We start from the raw sequence: 18,759 nt of genomic DNA, 5'->3' as shown, positions 1-18,759 counted from the left end.
ACTCATCTTATCCTGTCGTTGCAAGTGTCAGAAATTTTGAGTTTGTTAATTAAAGATGTTGGATTATCTTTGCAACAGAAAATGCATCGACTAACAAAATTATATGAAATTGAAGCATATCATTTATACCAAACAAGCTTGACTGTTTACCCGCAATAAATCCTTTGAAAAAATATTTTACCAGAAGTGGAAAAATCATATTTGATTCAAGCATGTCGTCATTGATATGCATATCTTAATACAAAAAGCAGCGATATTTGGAGACGTTGCATCTTGCCGTAAAATTTAAAAAAAGTTTTTCAATCAAGCCTTATTCATTGTTCCATCAAGCACTGTTCATTTTCAAATTTATTGTTTTCTAAGTAAATCAACACACAAAAACTAACAAAACAAGACTAAATGCAAGCAGGTTGGCTACGACCAGGTCCAAAACTAGAACGTTGATTGGAGGGTGGGTTGAATATTCATATATATGCGAATATTCATGTTTTGTGACCTAATGTGCTCAGCAGTAGGGCGTGACGGACAAAGAAGTTATGTAAATAGGAATGGCTAAGAAGGTATGGCATTTTCATTATTGCCTAAAAGCAGGTCTTTTGAATTTATATAAGTTTGTGGAAGCTTCATCTAAGGTTCCGTTTTGACACATTTACTCGAGCAAAACTATTACTAAGCAAAACTCTCAACTATACTTGATATTTAAGTGACCATTCCCTGCATACCAGTTCTTTATTGAATTGACATCTTTAAGTATGAACCAAGATATACTTGCAATTTTTCAAATTGGCCAAATTTGGTACCACATTAAATTTAGTTGAATATGTTAAACTATTTTGGCGATAAAAGAATTATTTGTCTTCAAGCCATTAACATTTCACTTTGGGCCATTGATTGAATCACTCTTAGTTGCATAAAAGTTCAGAATTAGCTTTTAGTGCTCAACAATCTGCTACATGGTCGAATGAGTTCTTTAGTTCTAACATTTTTTGGAGGAAAACAATAAGTAAAGAATGCACCAATTTTACCACAAAATAGTACATTTATGTAAAGTACCTAATCTATTGATAATTATAGAAGCTACTCACAGTTTAAATTACGTCTCTCACGTTGACAGATGAAGTTAAAGTGACGCCCACATCCAACGTCCAACCACGTGCGAAAAAAAATAATAACGCAGTCCTCTATGCCAAATCTTTCGTGACTAGGTTGTCCCCAACGCCATGATGTGAAATTGGGCTTGCCATTTTGAACTGTGTAGAACTGATTGTCGCTTTTATTGCGATACAAACCAATAAAATAATGTTTACGGCGTTTTCTCAAGATGATTCTTAAAATGGCATTATTCTCAGCATTTTTTTGGAACAGCAAGATCTCCTCCCTTCTGTTGACAAAGTTTTCTTGCTTTATTCCATGTTGCTGCTTTTGCACTGAAGAAATAACAAGATGATTCTATATGCAACCAATCAGAAGGACAGCTTGCTAGACGAATGAAAAAATAAATAAGACAACAATAACAAGTAATTGTTTTCAGAATGATTTGTACGAATAGAATAGAATATTTAATATGCACTTTTAAACTGTAAAAGCTGACTGAAAATGCTTAAACAGGCAGGATTGTGTTTTGCAGACATATGTTTTTTAAAACAAGTCTTTCAATACCTAAAGGGTTTTTAAGGAATAAGGAGAGACTTTGAGCTGGTTTTGTAGAGTAGCCACAAGTTGCAGATTAAAGAAAAATAGAATACAATTCTTAAAAAAATTGTATAGAAATTTTAAAAGAAATAAAAGAAATTGATGTGAAGCTTATGTAGTCCGGCTAACACTTGACATTTTAATTATAAGGGGAAACCTTCGTGTTTAAATGGATGGTTATAATAATCGCTAAGTGTTGTTGTGGATTTTTTTAGCATTTATATTGTGCATAATAAACTGTCTTTTTTAGACAAAAACTAATTTATTTCATAATATTGTAATCGAGAAAAAAAATACTATAATAGCTTTAACTATAATAGCGTTAAATTGAATAGTAAGAAAGTCATTTGACATTTTATTGAACCAGTAGAAATTTGATGCCATCTACCAAAAAACATTATTACACATTATTTACATACATTTTTTGACCTTTTTTATTGTACCTCTTAAAAAAATTGCTTATTTACGTTTTTAAAGGAAGTGAATGCTTAACAGTAAAACCTAATTTTCTTACATCGAAAATTAACAAGATATGTATGAATGAACATTATCAGTGCATACCACCCATACTAAGCGGCGGATGACTTGTTGCGCGGCCTGTAGGCTTAGAAAAATTTGTGGGACTTTAAGTGATATGACTTTCTCCAAAAAGTTCAGTCTTTTGACGACGTTTCCGTTTCTTATGCTCCTTTGTCTTTGCTTAAGTTTTGTTACTCATAGTGTAAACATTACAGAATAAATTTAAATTTCGAACGAGATAAACTCACTACTTTATGAGTTCTTTACATAGAGCATTATAAGAGTATATCGTATAGTTTCCAACAAGATATATTATTGAAATTTTGATCATTTATCTCATCTAGAATGGCAAAGAGTAAAAACTATGTTTAAAGAGAACAGGACTTTTTAAAACGCGGGAATGTAAGCCTCCGCCTACATAGCCTACTGAGTAATCGGATAACGGCCATATTTGTCTGCTCTTGGAATAAGTTCATAAAGCTACAATCCATTGATTGAAGACATTTGATGTAATATGATTGAGGTGCACTCATTCTAAGAGGTCTGGAAGCATGTCTGTGAAAATGCTATTTAAAGTTTGGATTTACAGAATTCTTAGTTTTAGAAAGCCAACCAATAATAAACTCAAAACTGTCTAATATGGTGTATCTAGGTTAGCAGGGCTATAGCTAGATTACTAACTTCAGGAGGAGTGTTAACCCTAACCTTAACCCTTACCCTAACCCTAACCCTACCCCCTCCTTAATGTAGAGAAAATCAAAATGTGTTAATGCTAACATATGCTATTGTCATTTAGAGAACCATACACTTTTAATGTTGTGTGCTGGGGAAGTTTTAAGTGTATTAAAGCTTTTCATAAATTTATTACTGATTTCCTGCTTGATTGTATTGATAATGATGAACTTGTATGTGTGGCTGTGAGCCTTATTTTTGTGGTTGCATGTAAAATATAGATGCAGCAAATTCCTTGCACAGAAGCAACAGCACAGAGAACAGCTCAGGATTCTCAACAAAGAACAAAGTTTTAAAACTGCACGGAGATACTTTTTATTCATGATCGGTGATAAAAAATCTTGATAAAGACAGTAATGGATCCATACCTTGGCACGAGTTACATTCTCCTGAGTATCCTTCCATACACGTGCAGTTCAATGTTCCATTAATTTTACGATAGTATGTGTTGGGTCCACACAAAGGAAAGTTAAAAGTGCTTGTCGCTATATCGATCAATAAAATTAAAAATGAAATCAAACAGGGATTTCAAACGAAATATATTCTTCCTCAAAGAACGCAATTTGTCACTCAGTATCCACGTTGACGTACCCAGCAAGCAAGTTTGTTATGCAATGTTGATAATTTTGGTGTTCGCGCATTTCGTAAAAACAAAACAATTAAATAAATGTTGAAAATTTACAGAGTATGAACAAATTTGCTGGCTGTTTGGGACACTATAAGTGATATACTAAAGAAGTTAGATAATTAAAAAATGTTCAGAAAATTATCAATTCATCAGTAGTTCTCACAAAATGTGTCAAAGCTCATGTATTTTGGCATGGATTTAAAGTAAAATGAATAAAAATTAATCTCGAAAACCATGAGAGTACTTTGTAATCGCCTCAATTTGAACAGCATGCACAAAAAATGAAAAGTTTCAAATCTAGTTTTATCCTAAAATGTAAAAGTTTAAACTCTGTTTTGCAATATACTGAAATTTTAAGAAATTTGATAAACCTTAAGCTCACTGCACAACATGCTTAATTTGGACGTTTTGTCTTTCAATCTATTTTCATGTTTGTTTTTTTTTAAGACTGATTTCAAGCCTAAGTGATTGTTTAAATGATGTAAGAAACAATAAAGACTTAAATTACCACGCTAGAAGTTTGATAAGAATAGACAAACGCCAAAATGTCCAAATTAGCACTTTGCACTTTAAACATAATGTTCATCAAGTTTTCTATAATTTTGGAAGGAAGAACAACCGTTTACTAAAACAATGTAACTTTGAACTTTTTAACGTCTTTCTATTTTATGAACATTAGCGTGGGAGTTTTTGCAAGTCTTAGATTATTATGTCAAAAAGGTAAATATTTACCTACCGTTTGAATCAGGAGTGGTACTGTGTTTTGCTACAGCCAAATCAAGATAAGTGTTGTTTAAAGGAAGAAAATATTTACGTCTCGTACGTTGATCTGTTGTGTTATGGACGCTAACGACACTTTGTCCAACACTAGTCATGATATAAATGAATTCCCCAAATACTGCCATGGGACCTCGTGAAGTTCCAAAATCAATTACATTATGGGAGTTGTAATCACAAGAAAAAACATTTCCGTTTAAAACTCGCCAATAAATCTTCTCTTTAGCCATGTCAAGCGTTAGATCAAGTGCTATTGACTGAAGTGAAACGGAAAAAATATGATGTTTATTTGCAGTCATGCTCCATAACTATAAGAAACGTTTTGTACTTTCTGCCAAGAATAGATACCTTAATAAAAATATTTGTACATTAGTTTTCTCTATACGTACTGAAATACATAAACAATTGGCAAGCTAATAGATGGAAGAAAGGAAAGATAGACTATTTTTTAGTTTAGACAAAGATGTTGTTAAAGTATTCAGAACTACCTTCATATATAGACCGTTTAATGGAACATAATCATAAAATTTGATAATATAGCAACATAAAGGTATTGTAACTAACAGGAAAAGATCATCTTTATCATTTAAAATCTCTTTTTAAAAAACAGAACTAAAATATATGAAGTAATTAAACACTGCATGTTATTCAGAGCATAATAATAAATGTAATATGTTATTTTTATTCACATAACTTCTATAATGATTGGTATTGTTTGAGATTATTGTTGGAATGAGTAATGTTGTAGTTTGGAGTGGCTGCTGAATGAATTGTGTTGGTAATTGATAATGCTGAAAATTAGCTGATGCGTGGAAGTTTACTTCGAATTGAAAATTTGGTGTTGGTAAATGATATGCACCATTTAATGAAGATATAAAATTAAGAAAGCTTTGTCATTTCAATTTTAAGCTTTCTTAATTTTTCAGTTTCATCTTGCATGAAAAGCAGCAGCTCCTTGGATGGATCATCGTCCACAAATGTCGTTAAAAGAGCTATAGCTTCAAAAACATTGTCTTTTGTTGATAATTTTTTTTCAGTTTGTTTGGACAAACAATTTTTTAAAACTATCTTAACCTTCTCTTTTTAATTGTCAAATTTTTTCATTGTTTTTCTGAAAAATCAAAAAAACGTTGACACTGGAACTATCGCTATTGCTATCATTTGAAAATGATGATTCTATCGCCTTGTCATATTCGTGTTTCAAAGAATCTTTGGATTGAGCAGACTGCAAAAACTGCTTGAACACTATGTCTTTTCCTTTATCAAAAATGTTTGATGCATCTGGAAGTTTTGAGTATCATCGCAGCATATTTGCATTCCCCAATACATTTCTTAAATATATTACGCATTTGAGTAACAGCAAGATATTGTATTTACAAAAGGTGTTAAATTACGACTAAAGGAGGCGGTGTCAAATGGATTACATGATAAAGAAGTTGGGAAATAAAATATAGTAAAGTTAAGAAAGATTAAGTGGAATGCAACCTCCTTGCACGAAGAGTGAAGGCTTGTGTTTGTTGAGTAGAAGGCTCTCATCAATGAAGAGCTCATAGGAATCGTTAGAAGAGGAAATTATTTTAAAGTCGTAAATTATTTATAACATATTCAGAAAGCTCTGATCCACAAGGCTTTTAAGCCAATTTCTTTTTATTCACATGATAATTATCTTCAGATTCATCATCAGTAGAAGATACAGACCTAACGTTTGCCTAAGCTACACTAAGAAACACTGCATGAGCTAAAGTTAGTGGAATGATTTTCCATTCATGTGATTTGATTTGATGTGTGAATTGATTTATTAAATGGAAGTGTGCAGCCACTTAATTTGCAGCTCTCGACTTTTAAATATACTCTGCCATTCAATGCAAGTTAAAAGAAGGCTTGAAAAACTATAACTTGATATATTGATTATGTTTTTTCAAATTGCAACATTTTTGAAAATAAAATCCATTTTTATATTTTTCATGTAACTACGTTGGAATGTGTGTAGTTCTTTTTATCTTCGTTACAAAACGAAAAGTTGAGGTTTTTTATGTTCACCACATTCGTGAATATTTTAAAACTTTATTGCCATTTCGTAATGAGATTGTTGCACATCTCTTACACCGCCTTAAAAAAAGTATAAAAAGAGCACAGTATAGCAACAAACAATGCTCCCACTTTGTTGAAATCTTTTGTGTAGGGCTTATCTTATTAAGCATATGATTACCATGGAGGCGTCAAGCAAATTGCTTTTTCTGACAAAGAAAAGTGCTCTTAGGTGGCTAGCTGAAGCCAGTAATGAAAGTAAATGTACAACACTAAGTTGCACAGTGAAGTTGTACTACTTTTTTGTAGGTTGTAGAAAGCCAAGGTTCTGTGAGTATTTGACTAAAGTTTTATGTGCAAAGTAATTATTTAATATTTTGTTTCAGTTTCTACCGCTCTGTTTTATTTCATTAAATGACTTCATCATATATAAACATTGATCCCTCCGTTGTTACCTTTTTTCTCAAAGCTCTTTGGTTGCTCAGCATAAATATCGCTGTCGATATTTAAAATTTCAGGATCTGCATGTTATTTTCTGCTGCATGTGTGCTGAATAATCACACGAAACTTGTTCATTATTGCAGTAGGTTTTGAAATGCCTTATGATCACGCAATAAAATTTTGCTGGCCAAATCTCTCCGAAAGACGTTGATTTTAATAAAAATCTGTCGAGCTATATGACGTTTGTTTCTTTATAGCCAACAAAATACTTAAATAAATGAAGATATGATCTTCGCACTTTGCTGGAGAATTTAAGCAGTTGTTTCATGAACCTGAAAAATTCAAGTGACTCAACGGGATTAAAACCAATGACATCTGCGGTCACTCATAGCTCAGTTGATCAGAGAACCGGAACGGCACCGCAGAGGTCATGTGTTCGAAAACATCGCATTTGAAACACCACACTGCATAAAACACTATCATAAAATACTTAATATTCACTCCCTCGGTAAAAAACGAGTTTTGATTTCCCTGGAAAATCGATTTCTTTTTCTATTATTAAACCTCTAAAAAACAAATCATAATACAAACTTATAAAATTCAACTTTTCTATTAAATTAAAACACCGTCTCTAAAAACAAAAACTCTTAATTTGCTTAAGAAACCCTCCAATAGATTGACATAGTTTATTAATTTTACGCTTACAAGTAAATAGAAGAATTTCAATATCGCCTTACCCATGTTTTGAGTCAAATGCAATGCTGGAAAATTGCAAGCCTGGTTGAAGCCTCATAACACTTCTAATTTTGTTTTTCAAATAAATTTGGTAGATTATGTTCGTGGAGTCGATGTAAAAGAGACGACGACCAATCCAGTCAACTGTAATATCATGAACAAAAACGTTTTTCGCAAAAATTTCGTTTCTAGTCAAGTCAAGATTTCCCCGTTTGATGTCGTTGTCATCAATGTAGTAAAGCACATTCTCAACTACATCAATTTCTATGTCATTATATCTTGATGCATGGTGAAATTTATTCTTACTGGATCCATTAATAGTGCTGACATGAATATCTCCAGTAATAGAATCAACAGAGTATATTTTATCAAAGCTCCTAATAATCAAATATGGCTTTGGATAAACATCTAAATAAATAATAAAAAAACTATAAATAACAACGATGAGAGTGGATTAAAAAAATACAAATTTTTGTAGACTTTACGATCATAATATTTTGTGAAAGAGCAGAATATGTATTTTTAGAAAGAATTTTTTACTGTAGAAATATTACTAATAACTGAAATTAGATTGGCTGCAAAACTTCTACATTTTTTTTTGAATATTGTTTTTGATGCTATGAACAAGAAACTATGAAAATTTGTCAAATCTAAAGATTGTACCTTTGTGAAAACACATTTCTGTTTGCATTTGCATCATTTCTTTGTTGTATTGTTTTACTTCCTTGCATGCAGCTGTGTTATCTTCATTGCCATTTTTATCAACGCAAGTTTCCATCCATTCTTTAACGTTGTCTTTTAATGTCTCTAAGCTTTTCTTGCAGATTGATATGTCGTCATTACCATTTACTATTTGGCCATTAATAGACAGGATTATGAGAGTCCCAAGAAACGCTTTTGTTGAGCTTGATATCATCTTTATTTTCTATTTATAAAAAGGTGGACGATTACTATTTTCTTTAAAGCTTTTGTAGTAAAACATTTACTTTCTTTATGAAAGGCTTATCATCAATATAATCATATAATCATTTGTTCTTAAAATTTTTTTTGGTACATAAATCAAGTATTGATTTCTAGAATTATGTAACATTTTAACTTCCTTCCCCAAAAAGTATTTTTACGTTTGCTTTTAGATAATTTATGATGATTGGATATTGTTGCAATAGATTAGACAAATTGTTCATTTTTAAAGACTCATGTTTACAACAATTCATATAAATAGAGTTCATTAGCCTAGAACGTGTTTTGAATAAATAGATGTAAGGTTTCTAGGAAGCAAAAGCAAAGAAAGAAAGAAAACAGTTCAATGTGCACTATGAAGAAATGACCCAATATTTGAAATTCACCAAGAGCGGCTTAGAAAAAAATTAAAATGGGTTGATTTCAAATTTACTCATGTTAACTCAGTTTACCAGATAAATGTAAAAGACGTATTGCTGAACTAAGTCAGCAAAATTAAATGCCAAATAGTCTGTTGCGCAGTGTTCAACAGACTCGCTGGCCTCTCTACATATCATCTAATTACAGAAATGGATGCCGTTAAACAATACATGATATTCTGCTTTACAACATCTGTCAGTCGTATAGAGAAGTTCGCCTCTCATAATTATATAAATTTTGAATTGAATGAAATTTATAAGTATTTTGACAGAACTGCTAAAGTAAAGAAAATCTAAAAAGCTAAATAGAGGAATGCAACTTTGCAGTATTAAAAAATTCTTACTTCTTCAAATATTTTGTTTTAGACAATCAAAAGGCATTTGCCATTGTCAAAAATATTCTTGCAATATTGAATAATTTTAGCAAAAGAAACATGAGACGAAAAATGCATCATTTGTTTTACATGCATTCCTTGCTTTTTAAAATGACTTCTGTATTGATGTTTAATGATGATTTGCCCCATTTCAATTTATTGAATTATGTACCTCTTTTTCTTTATCATTTCCCTCAATCATAAATCTTAGTTTTAATGTCCAATCCAATATTCTTTATTACACATGCATTCAATTTTTTTTTTACAATCATTCCCATGTAAATACGCAAAACGCATTACAAATATTTTATAAATTTTAAATGTCTATGATAGTTGGAAATCATTTTTTTGTTGTCTGTATTTAGAACAAAAATACGAACGATGGTTGCTTCAAATATTTTTGATGTAGCTACGATTTTCTTTGGCGTATGAATGGAAATATGACATAATACATTTCCAGACATTCATAAATATCAATTAGTAGAACTTTATGATTTGTTGTGATCAATCAATTCGTTATTGTTTTCATCATAAGGATAAATATAAAATGATAAAAAGATTTGCAAAGCAGTAAAAGTTTTTTTAAAAATTTTAAATTAGTCAAATTACAAATGGCAGCTACTCTTAACTACAGAAAATGTTTAAAAAAAAACATACAAAAATGTTTCATAAGGCTTTAAGTTTTTTATAAGATAAAGATTGTATTAGATTATCTGTTGGATTACGTATAAGCATTACTATGATAAATGAAATGTATGGTATTGATAAGGATGACTAATCCATAAGAGCTATTGTTCTTAAATTATGTGATAGGCTCTGAATTTTAGGTTTTCTTTATGTTTTCATTACTTACCATATAAGAGGCAATTTGGCTATCAATGAAATTTCTTATTTAAGTTCTGACGAGTTGTTTTCTATTCTTCTCAAACAGCAGCTTAGAAAAAATGTAACTGAAGTAGAAACTGTCTTGTCTTAAAGTGCTAGTAATATTGGCTTCTTGAATTTTGATATCAACACAAGAGAAGTACTTTTCTGTGGACGGGGACACAAATTTTGATGATTTTTAATTATATTTTGGATAAAGAGCCGTAATTGCAGAAATTAAGTGTCAGAAAAAATATGCAACAAAAATTATGTTTCAACAATTCGAAGAAATACCATTTACATTGAAAATAACAGACCAAATTATTTCAATTTCTTATAACAACACCCCGGGAAAAAATATGTTTATTTTGACGTTATTCAAATTGCTCAACTATTTCAAGTGTCTCTATAAACTAAAAGAAAAATGTGCACTGCAGATGTTAGTTTTCGCTCATAGATAAGATATTATAAAGCCAAAAAAGGAGTATTGTCTATCAGCAACTTTTGTTCAACTTTTATAGTTCATTATAATATATTTTACCCTTTTTTACTTAACCTAACATGAAACTTTCTAAAGTATATCAAATTCAAACAAGGCTAGTTTCTTAGGTGTTTATCTTTATACATGCCATTTCAAATGATTTTAATTTCTCATGTTTTAAAAAATTTAGTTTATTTCAATGTATTCATTCTCTTTCCTCTCTCAAAAATGCAGAAAATAAGGACAAAAAAAACATTAATGGTTGCGGACCTCCATCCCCCTAAACATTTTCTGAGCAAAATTTTAGACTTACATTTTATGTGATATACATGATATTCTGTTTACAACATCTGTCAGCCGTATAGAGAAGTTCGACTCTCATAATGATATAAGTTCTGAATTCGATGAAATTTATGAGCATTTCGATAAAATTGCTATAGTAAAAAAGTGTAAAGAACTAAATAGAGGAATTCAACTTGAAAGTATCAAAAAGTTTTAATTCTTCAAATATTTTGTTTCAGACAATTAGAAGGCATTTGCCATCTGTCAAGACTATTCTTGCAATTTTGAATAATTGTAGCCAAGGAAACAAGAGACGAAAAATGTATCATTTGTTTTACATGCATTCCTTGCTATTTAAATTGACTTCTGTACTGATGTTTGATGATGATTTTCCCCATTTCAATTTGTTGAATTTTGTACTTCTCTTTCTTTATCATTTCCCTCAATCATAAATCTTAGTTTTAATGTCCAATCAAATATTCTTCATCACACATTAACAAATGGCAGCTATGTATACATGACGCATGGCTGCGCTACTCTTAACTACAGAAAATGTTTAAAAAAAAACATACAAAAATGTTTCAGAATGCTTTGAATATATTAAAAGATAAAGATTGTATTAGATTATCTGTTGGATTACGTATAAGCATTACTATGATAAATGAAATGTATGGTATTGATAAGGATGACTAATCCATAAGAGCTTTTGTTCTTAAATTATGTGATAGGCTCTGAACTTTAGGTTTTCTTTATGTTTTCATTACTTACCATATAAGAGGCAATTTGGCTATCAATGAAATTTCTTATTTAAGTGCTGACGAGTTGTTTTCTATTCTTCTCAAACCGCCGCTTAGAAAAAATGTAACTGAAGTAGAAACTGTCTTGTCTTAAAGTGCTAGTAATATTGGCTTTTTGAATTTTGATATCAACACAAGAGAAGTACTTTTCTGTGGACGGGGAAACAAATTTTAATGATTTTTAATTATATTTTGGATAAAGAGCCGTAATTGCAGAAATTAACTGTCAGAAAAAATATGCAACAAAAATATTGTTTCAACAATTCGAAGAAATACCATTTACATTGAAAATAACAGACCAAATTATTTCAATTTCTTATAACAACACCCCGGGAAAAAAATGTTTATGTTGACGTTATTCAAATTGGTCAACTATTTCAAGTGTCTCTAAAAACTAAAAAAAAAAATGTGCACTGCAGATGTTAGTTTCCGTTCATAGATAAAATACTATAAAGCCAAAAAAGGAGTATTCTCTATAAGCAACTTTTGATTAATTTTTATAGCTCATTATAATATGATTTACCCCCCTTTTTACTTAACCTAACATAAAACTTTCCAAAGTACATCAAATTCAAACAAGGCTAGATTCTTAGGTAATTATCTTTATACATCACATTTCACATGATTTTAATTTCTAATTTTTAACAAATTTAGTTCATTTCAACGTATTAATTCCCTTTCCTCTCTCAAGATTCGGAAAATATGGACAAAAAAAGGCAAATTAATGCTTGCGACCCCCTCCCATAAACATTTTCAGAGAATATTTAGGACTTACATTTTCATAAATTACAATCCTCATACAGGTAAGTGTTCTTTCGTTTTCACCGAATGAATAAAAGCAAAGTTTCAGCACATACTTTTTTATTTTTCTATCAGAAATTTTGGCGTACTACGTATGTTTGTGTCTTATTGACATAATGTCAAATCTAAGTTGTTTGGGCTCATTACTTGTGCAATATGTATAAATGTGCATCGTTAGTTTATACTTTTGAACAATTTTACTGAAAATAATAATGGTTTTTCTACAATCTATTTTTAAAAATATTACATTGTCATTGAATGCAAAAACGTTCTCTCAAATTTATTCAGTTTCTACAAAAAAAAAACGCTTTCTGTAAAAAAATCTGCAAAGAAATGTCTCTTTTGCTTTGTTGCTTTTGAGTCAGATTGTGTGACAGGGAATATTTAATACTGATTGCAAAAAGATATAAACATCTCTTAAAAAAATTCTTTTTAACGTTTAAATTATTCAACAGCTTAATTCCATTGACGTAATTTTATTAGCGTGCTTTAAATTTGCATTGAAATTCTCACGAAGACACGCATATAATATTGTTCATTCTCTTCTTTGAGTCACGCAACGTCAACAAGAGTTGTGAATTTTTAGGTTTGAGAAGCAGTTAGAGAAGTCATAGACATAGATGTGGCTCTTACACGCTTTTTTAGAGATTGTTCTTTATTCATCATGTTTATAATAAATTGTTTTTCGTCAGGTATCAATGAACCCAATTTATATCATCTTTTATGCCTTAACATACATCCAAAAATACTTTAGAAAATTCTCTATGCATGATGCCTTATAATATATTTCTTGCATTTACGCAGCATAAAAGAAACGCTTTACCTGCTGCTTTAATATTGAAATTTTAAAAGTTGTTTGTGTGGGAGAATATATTAGTTTTTTCTTTTAGCAGCTGAAAAGCTGTTTTGTAAATTTCCAATTGTTTATATTTACAATGTATGGATTTCTGCAAAGTAAGAAATTTCATTATAATTTTGCTATTGTTCAACCGAATAGTTTTTGATATATTACAGAGTTAAACTTTCACTAGTTGACAGAGGTCATTTTAACAAAATATGTTGTCATGTAGCAGTGTAAATTGTTTGTTACAAAAAATTCGTTGCTAATGTCCTTTTCTGTGGACATTTAAATGTCACTCAATCTATTGACTTCTCTTCAAACCATGCAATCACAGATCTGATGCAGAAAAATAACTGAACAACAAACACACTAAGAAATCTATTTGAAAAATAAGGCCAAAACTCCTTTGTTAAAGATTGACTGTTTTTTTGGTTTCGCGTTCATACTTTGCCAGCAAAGTAAGAGATACTTCAAAGAGTGACTTACTACAAAAACCAACCTATGCAACTATCTTTATCAAGCAGCTATGAACATGCCACAAAGAAGACTAATGATAGCGCTTGTTCAACACGACAATATCATAGAGCATGACACGTCATTTAAAAACAGATGTATTTATTTATATACTTTGTACTGCATGTCACAAGGTGGTTTATTGTGCTGCTATCGAAAAAATGCTTCCGCCATTACCTTTATGAACATCTGAAGAATACATTACCACCGACTTTATCTTCTACTTCCCGAAACAGCTTGAGACAACAAATAAAGTTGATATTTTACGGAAGATCTTATCTTGTATTCAATATAGATTCACTGGAGGATGTTACTGATTTTGACAAACTTTGAATAATTTATGGCTCGAGAAAAAAATTCAAAAATGTCCCAGTTAACGACATAGCAAGCTTTCCTAGCGTTGATAGATCTTTAAGCCAGGGCCGGATTAACATTTTGCGGGGCCCATGGCATAATATCAGTGCGGGGCCTTGCTCCAACCCCTGTGTTTACCAAAATGCAATAGAAAACTGTTTTTTTAACTCAAACAATTAAACCTCGTATTTTGGCCTATTTAAACCAATACGTTGAATATAATTCCAATTTACAATCACGTACGTATACCAAACATTACATACCAATATTAAACAGACTAATATAATAAACACGATAAAAAAAGACGTAAAAGGTTTTACTGTGCAGAAGTGTTAAGCCTTATAAACGTTATGCTTACGGTATTTCATAAGAGCAAAATCATTAATCAGGGATGACATATCAATACTACGCAGAACATCATTTTCAATACTCAGAAGAGCAAGGCTATTTAGTCGTTCCTGTGTCATGGTTGAACGAAGATGATCCTTTATTAGCTTTAATTTCGAAAACGACCGTTCACCAGAACAATTTGATATCATCATACTGAGGTAAATGCGAAACACAATAACAGTGTTTGGAAATACAGTTTCCAGGTTATTTCCCACAAGAAACCTGTATATACGCAGTTCTAGGAGTCTACGTTCACTTTGATGTCGTCATCATCATCGGATGTTACATCGATGTCATGGTCTTCACTAGGCTGAGCAGAAGATCCAATTCGAGCTGAAGAATAATGAGGTGCAGCTGCATGACTCGCATCTAATGCTCTTTTCACGAATTCTGTGTTGAGAAAGCTAGAAAACTGGAGCAATTCATCAGCCAAATTGACTTCGAGGTCAGTGGAAAATGCTTTTTGCAATCTTTGTGCGTTTTCCAACACGTCTTCAGCTGGCAGATCTGTAAGCTTTCGCAGAAAGCCAAACTTTTCAGCAATGTTGATGTAAGCACTCAGTCGTTTTCGCAACTCAGCATCCAGACTATCGATTATTACAAGGAAAGTACCTGTGCGAAACTTGTCGGCTGGAATCTGCAACAAATCAGGTGCTGATCCTGGCTCGTCGTTACGACGATTTCGTTTACGCACGCGCTTGATCTCTTCTTTATATTGATCACATTCACTGAGCTCCTTTCCTTTGGCTTCAAATTCTTCAAATCTGGTTCGCAGCGAAAGGACAAAGTCAATCAGCGATTCATATAATGCAACAGCAGTGTTGAGATCTTGATCAGCTAATTGCAGGATCTGACTTGTTCTCTGAAATCGTTGCAAGATTTGATGCCATAATGCTGCCAGAATTCCAATTTCAAGCTGGGCCATATCAGACGCAAGACTATTGGCTTCATTTTGGCTTCAGGCTTCTCATCTTGATCATCATGGATCTCGTCTAAAGCAGCATTAATTTCCTCGTATCCTATTACTAGAGCTTTTGTAGCATCTGCACGTGCTGACCATCGAGTATCAGACATACGTTTAACCGTTGGAAGTCTCTTGCTTGAAAGTTGGTCGGTTAAAACTTTCCAACGATGCGTTGAAGCAGCAAAGAAAGAGTACAATCGTTGGAGGAAGTTGAAGAATCTTGATGCTTCTTGACAACAACTGGCAGATGATTGTCCAACAAGATTAAGGGAATGTGCAACGCAGGGTATGTACTGTGCTAGGCTACAATGTTGCTGAATAATGGCCTGCATACCATTATATTTCCCACTCATATTGCTTGCATTGTCATATGACTGGCCGCGGCAATCCGAAATATTTATATTATTGGTTTTCAAATAATCTAGTAGCCTTTCAGCTAGCAATTTTCCTCTATGTCCACGTATGTTAAGGAAAGATACAAATCGTTCGACAGGACCAGAGGGTAAAACGTATCGAAGAATGCATGTCAGTTGATCAACGTGGGAAATATCTGGGGTAGAGTCTACACAGACGGAGAAATACTTTGCAGCTTTAACTTCTGTAAAAATCTGCTCGCGAACTCGAGTTGCCATCAGTTGGATGAATTCCTCGCAAATAGTCTCTGAGAGATAGGATGTGTGACCCTTTCCCTTATTTGCATTACGGTTGATGTGTTGCGCTAGAAATGGATCGAACATCGATATAAGTTCTAATGTTCCCAGGTAGTTACCGTTTTTTGGTGATCCAACGATCTCATCAGTGCCGCGAAATGGTAAACTTCGCTCGGAAAGGTAACGGATGGTTTCTGTTACCCGCTCAAGTACTGCCCGCCGATAGTTACGCTCATCACTGGCCTGTGTGACCAGTTCTGAATCAATACGGCAGCCAGCATCGCTACGTTGGAGTAGCTGAAAAACAGCATTACGGTGCGCTGAACTTTTCTCATGTCGTGGAATTGACTGGGATGCGCGTTTTCAGTCATTATAACCTTGTTTTCCTAAAACGATGCTGTCAGTCATGAGTTTACACGCAAAACAGAACACGACATGTTTGGATGGTGAATAGCAGAGCCAGTTTTGAGGATGTTGCTGTTTTGTAAGCTCATGTGTGTACGTGAACAAAGTTTTTTGACATCGTCTATTGTAAGCATCTCCCTCATATCTTGTTGATGTTGCGCTGAAATCGGCATCGGAATTTCTGCACTGACTACTCCCTTGGCCTGCCCAGTGCTCTCTCATATTGTCAGAAATATCAGTAGGCCATAATCCCAAATCACAACAGTATCCATCATTGTTATCAGTAGAAATAGACGTATCACCAGATGTCAACTCCTTGGATGTGTCGCCGTGTCGGGTTCCTCAACTGCTTCTGCCATTGTTGTCATCGCTTCATCTGCAGCAGTCAGCTCAGAAGAACCTTCATCAGCCTTCGGAGGAAACAGTTCCGATATTTTCGGCATTTTACTTAAAACTTTACTTTCCCGTAAAATTCGTTCATCCTTTGCCTTTCGTTTTGCTGCTCCAGATGCATATTTGCGATTTTTGTCGCGGTTGCGGTTGCCACCCCCACTGGTGGAACTCATTCTTTAATTGTTAACTATATTATAGCAATTAGCAAACCTAAAAATTTGAAAGTGACGTTTTAGTAATATTTACTTTCACAAAAACATAGAAGGACGATTTGACGGTTTACTATCGCACATACAGAATTGTGAGAAAATAAATGGATCTCCTATCCCATTGCAAAATATAGCCTATATTTTGCCAGTGAATAATTGATACTTGCAGTGTTACCGTTTTTGGAATTGGGCCTCACGCTTTTATATTTCAATTAGTCTTGGCCGTTTCGTTTTATTTCCCTTTTTTTCTTTTTCCAAAGGCAAGCGCGGGGCCCCCAGAAGCGCGGGGCCCGCGGCATATGCCGCTTCTGCCATATAGTTAATCCGGCACTGCCGCACACACTAGCATGATCAAGCTCAGTACACAGGTTCTCAACAAGTATTAGTGTAACTCAACACTTGCATCATAAAGAATAATTTCCGTCACATCAAATGTCACTAACACACCATAATTTGCTCAATCTTTCTTATTAGTACAAATAACCTATTCATATTTTCACATGATAAGAGTATTTGAAAGAGCTTATAATCTACATTGCTGTTGTAAAATCATTAATTCATGTATGCAGGATAATTTCATGTTTAAATTTTTTTTTAAAATCGTTGTCTACAGATTATAACATGCTTATAGGAATATCAGTCGCCCAAATTTATCGATGTTCCAACAGCCTTGATGTATATTACCAACAAGCACCTAACATTCCACCAAACTTACCGTACTTATGATTGAGAAAATAAATCATGAAGGATATAACATACCATGACAGCATACAGTAAAATTGTCCCCATATTATCAAAAAATGCCCTTGTATGAAGAAAGTAGCCAGCATCCAAAACAATTCTAAATATGAAATACATATCTGTAGAATAAATTTCCATAGTTTCCATAATTAATTTTTTCTCTAACATGTATTCATGATTGACTTGCAACTTCCATATTATTGATTTGATTTAGTTTGTTGGGCTCAGATCAGTTTGGGCTCAGACTAATGCCAATGTTACATGGACCAATAACTGCACATGTTTTATTGCTTTTGTAAAATCTACTCGAATCACACCAACTAAATGTTGTTATACCTTAGTTTGAAACACATTAAGAATAGTCATAGTTGTTGAATCATCAACACTAGCCTTGGTGACTTCAACAATATTATGATTTATCCTCTTTATAGTTTCTGGTGTTCAATATTTTGAAAATGTCATTGTTTGACAAAGCAAGTGAATCAATCAATTTAAAAGACAACTTACGGTGGCAACATGAACAGAAAGAATATGGTTGAGTTGAAAAATGGAATATCTGCAATACTTTTGAAGTTGGAATAGCTTTAGAAAATAAAAGATAGTTAAATGAACAATTTACAAACACTCAGTTTAAAATTTTAAGCTTTGCTTTTTGTCATTATTTTAGTCTTATAGCACGATCTTACTGTAAAATTAATCCAAGAAGAATGCCAAGCAAAATAACCATGCTGAAAGATATAATTGAGAATGAATTCCTCGAACACACTAA

At 32.5% G+C, this 18,759-nt stretch overlaps 3 protein-coding genes across 3 annotated transcripts in view; all 3 read right to left on the bottom strand.

Moving 5' to 3' along the window:
• The window catches only part of LOC124454965 (fibrillin-2-like), a gene marked incomplete at its 5' end in the record, with an annotated part of 50,075 nt that extends 48,731 nt beyond the window's left edge, over positions 1–1,344 (bottom strand). Inside the window, one exon of the mRNA XM_047005717.1 lies at positions 1,086–1,344. Within this exon, the coding sequence (XP_046861673.1) occupies positions 1,086–1,344 (259 nt within the window). The remainder of the gene's footprint in view (positions 1–1,085) is intronic.
• A 1-nt stretch (position 1,345) lies between these two features.
• LOC124454964 (C-type lectin domain family 4 member E-like) lies at positions 1,346–4,446 on the bottom strand. The gene is made up of 3 exons (XM_047005716.1): positions 4,308–4,446; positions 3,312–3,428; positions 1,346–1,479 (listed from the first exon to the last, which is right to left on the bottom strand). The coding sequence occupies exons 1-3, from the start codon at positions 4,444–4,446 to the stop codon at positions 1,346–1,348; spliced, it is 390 nt and encodes a 129-aa protein (XP_046861672.1).
• A 10,420-nt stretch (positions 4,447–14,866) lies between these two features.
• On the bottom strand, positions 14,867–17,213 carry LOC124454962. The gene is made up of 3 exons (XM_047005715.1): positions 16,977–17,213; positions 15,568–16,539; positions 14,867–15,490 (listed from the first exon to the last, which is right to left on the bottom strand). Exons 1-3 carry the CDS (start codon positions 17,211–17,213, stop codon positions 14,867–14,869), a joined length of 1,833 nt encoding a protein of 610 aa, XP_046861671.1.
• Between the last annotated feature and the right edge of the window lie 1,546 nt (positions 17,214–18,759).

Source organism: Xenia sp. Carnegie-2017, unplaced genomic scaffold (genome assembly GCF_021976095.1).
Source record: "Xenia sp. Carnegie-2017 unplaced genomic scaffold, XeniaSp_v1 HiC_scaffold_3, whole genome shotgun sequence".
Classification (NCBI taxonomy): domain Eukaryota; kingdom Metazoa; phylum Cnidaria; class Anthozoa; order Malacalcyonacea; family Xeniidae; genus Xenia; species Xenia sp. Carnegie-2017.
Note: the sequence above shows the minus strand (reverse complement) of the source record. Positions and strands in the feature narration are given on the sequence as shown.

What these genes read in the sequence shown, in the direction of transcription:
- LOC124454964 (XM_047005716.1), bottom strand. Translation starts at nt 4,446, where the DNA reads ATGACTAGTGTTGGACAAAGTGTCGTTAGCGTCCATAACACAACAGAT. An exon ending in TACCACTCCTGATTCAAACG is followed by an intron (nt 3,429 to 4,307) that starts GTAGGTAAATAT and finishes TGATCGATATAG; the next exon opens with CGACAAGCACTTTTAACTTT. An exon ending in AGAATGTAACTCGTGCCAAG is followed by an intron (nt 1,480 to 3,311) that starts GTATGGATCCAT and finishes TCATTCGTCTAG; the next exon opens with CAAGCTGTCCTTCTGATTGG.
- LOC124454962 (XM_047005715.1), bottom strand. Translation starts at nt 17,213, where the DNA reads ATGAGTTCCACCAGTGGGGGTGGCAACCGCAACCGCGACAAAAATCGC. An exon ending in CAGTTGAGGAACCCGACACG is followed by an intron (nt 16,540 to 16,976) that starts GCGACACATCCA and finishes GCTGTTTTTCAG; the next exon opens with CTACTCCAACGTAGCGATGC. An exon ending in AAGCCAAAATGAAGCCAATA is followed by an intron (nt 15,491 to 15,567) that starts GTCTTGCGTCTG and finishes CAACGATTTCAG; the next exon opens with AGAACAAGTCAGATCCTGCA.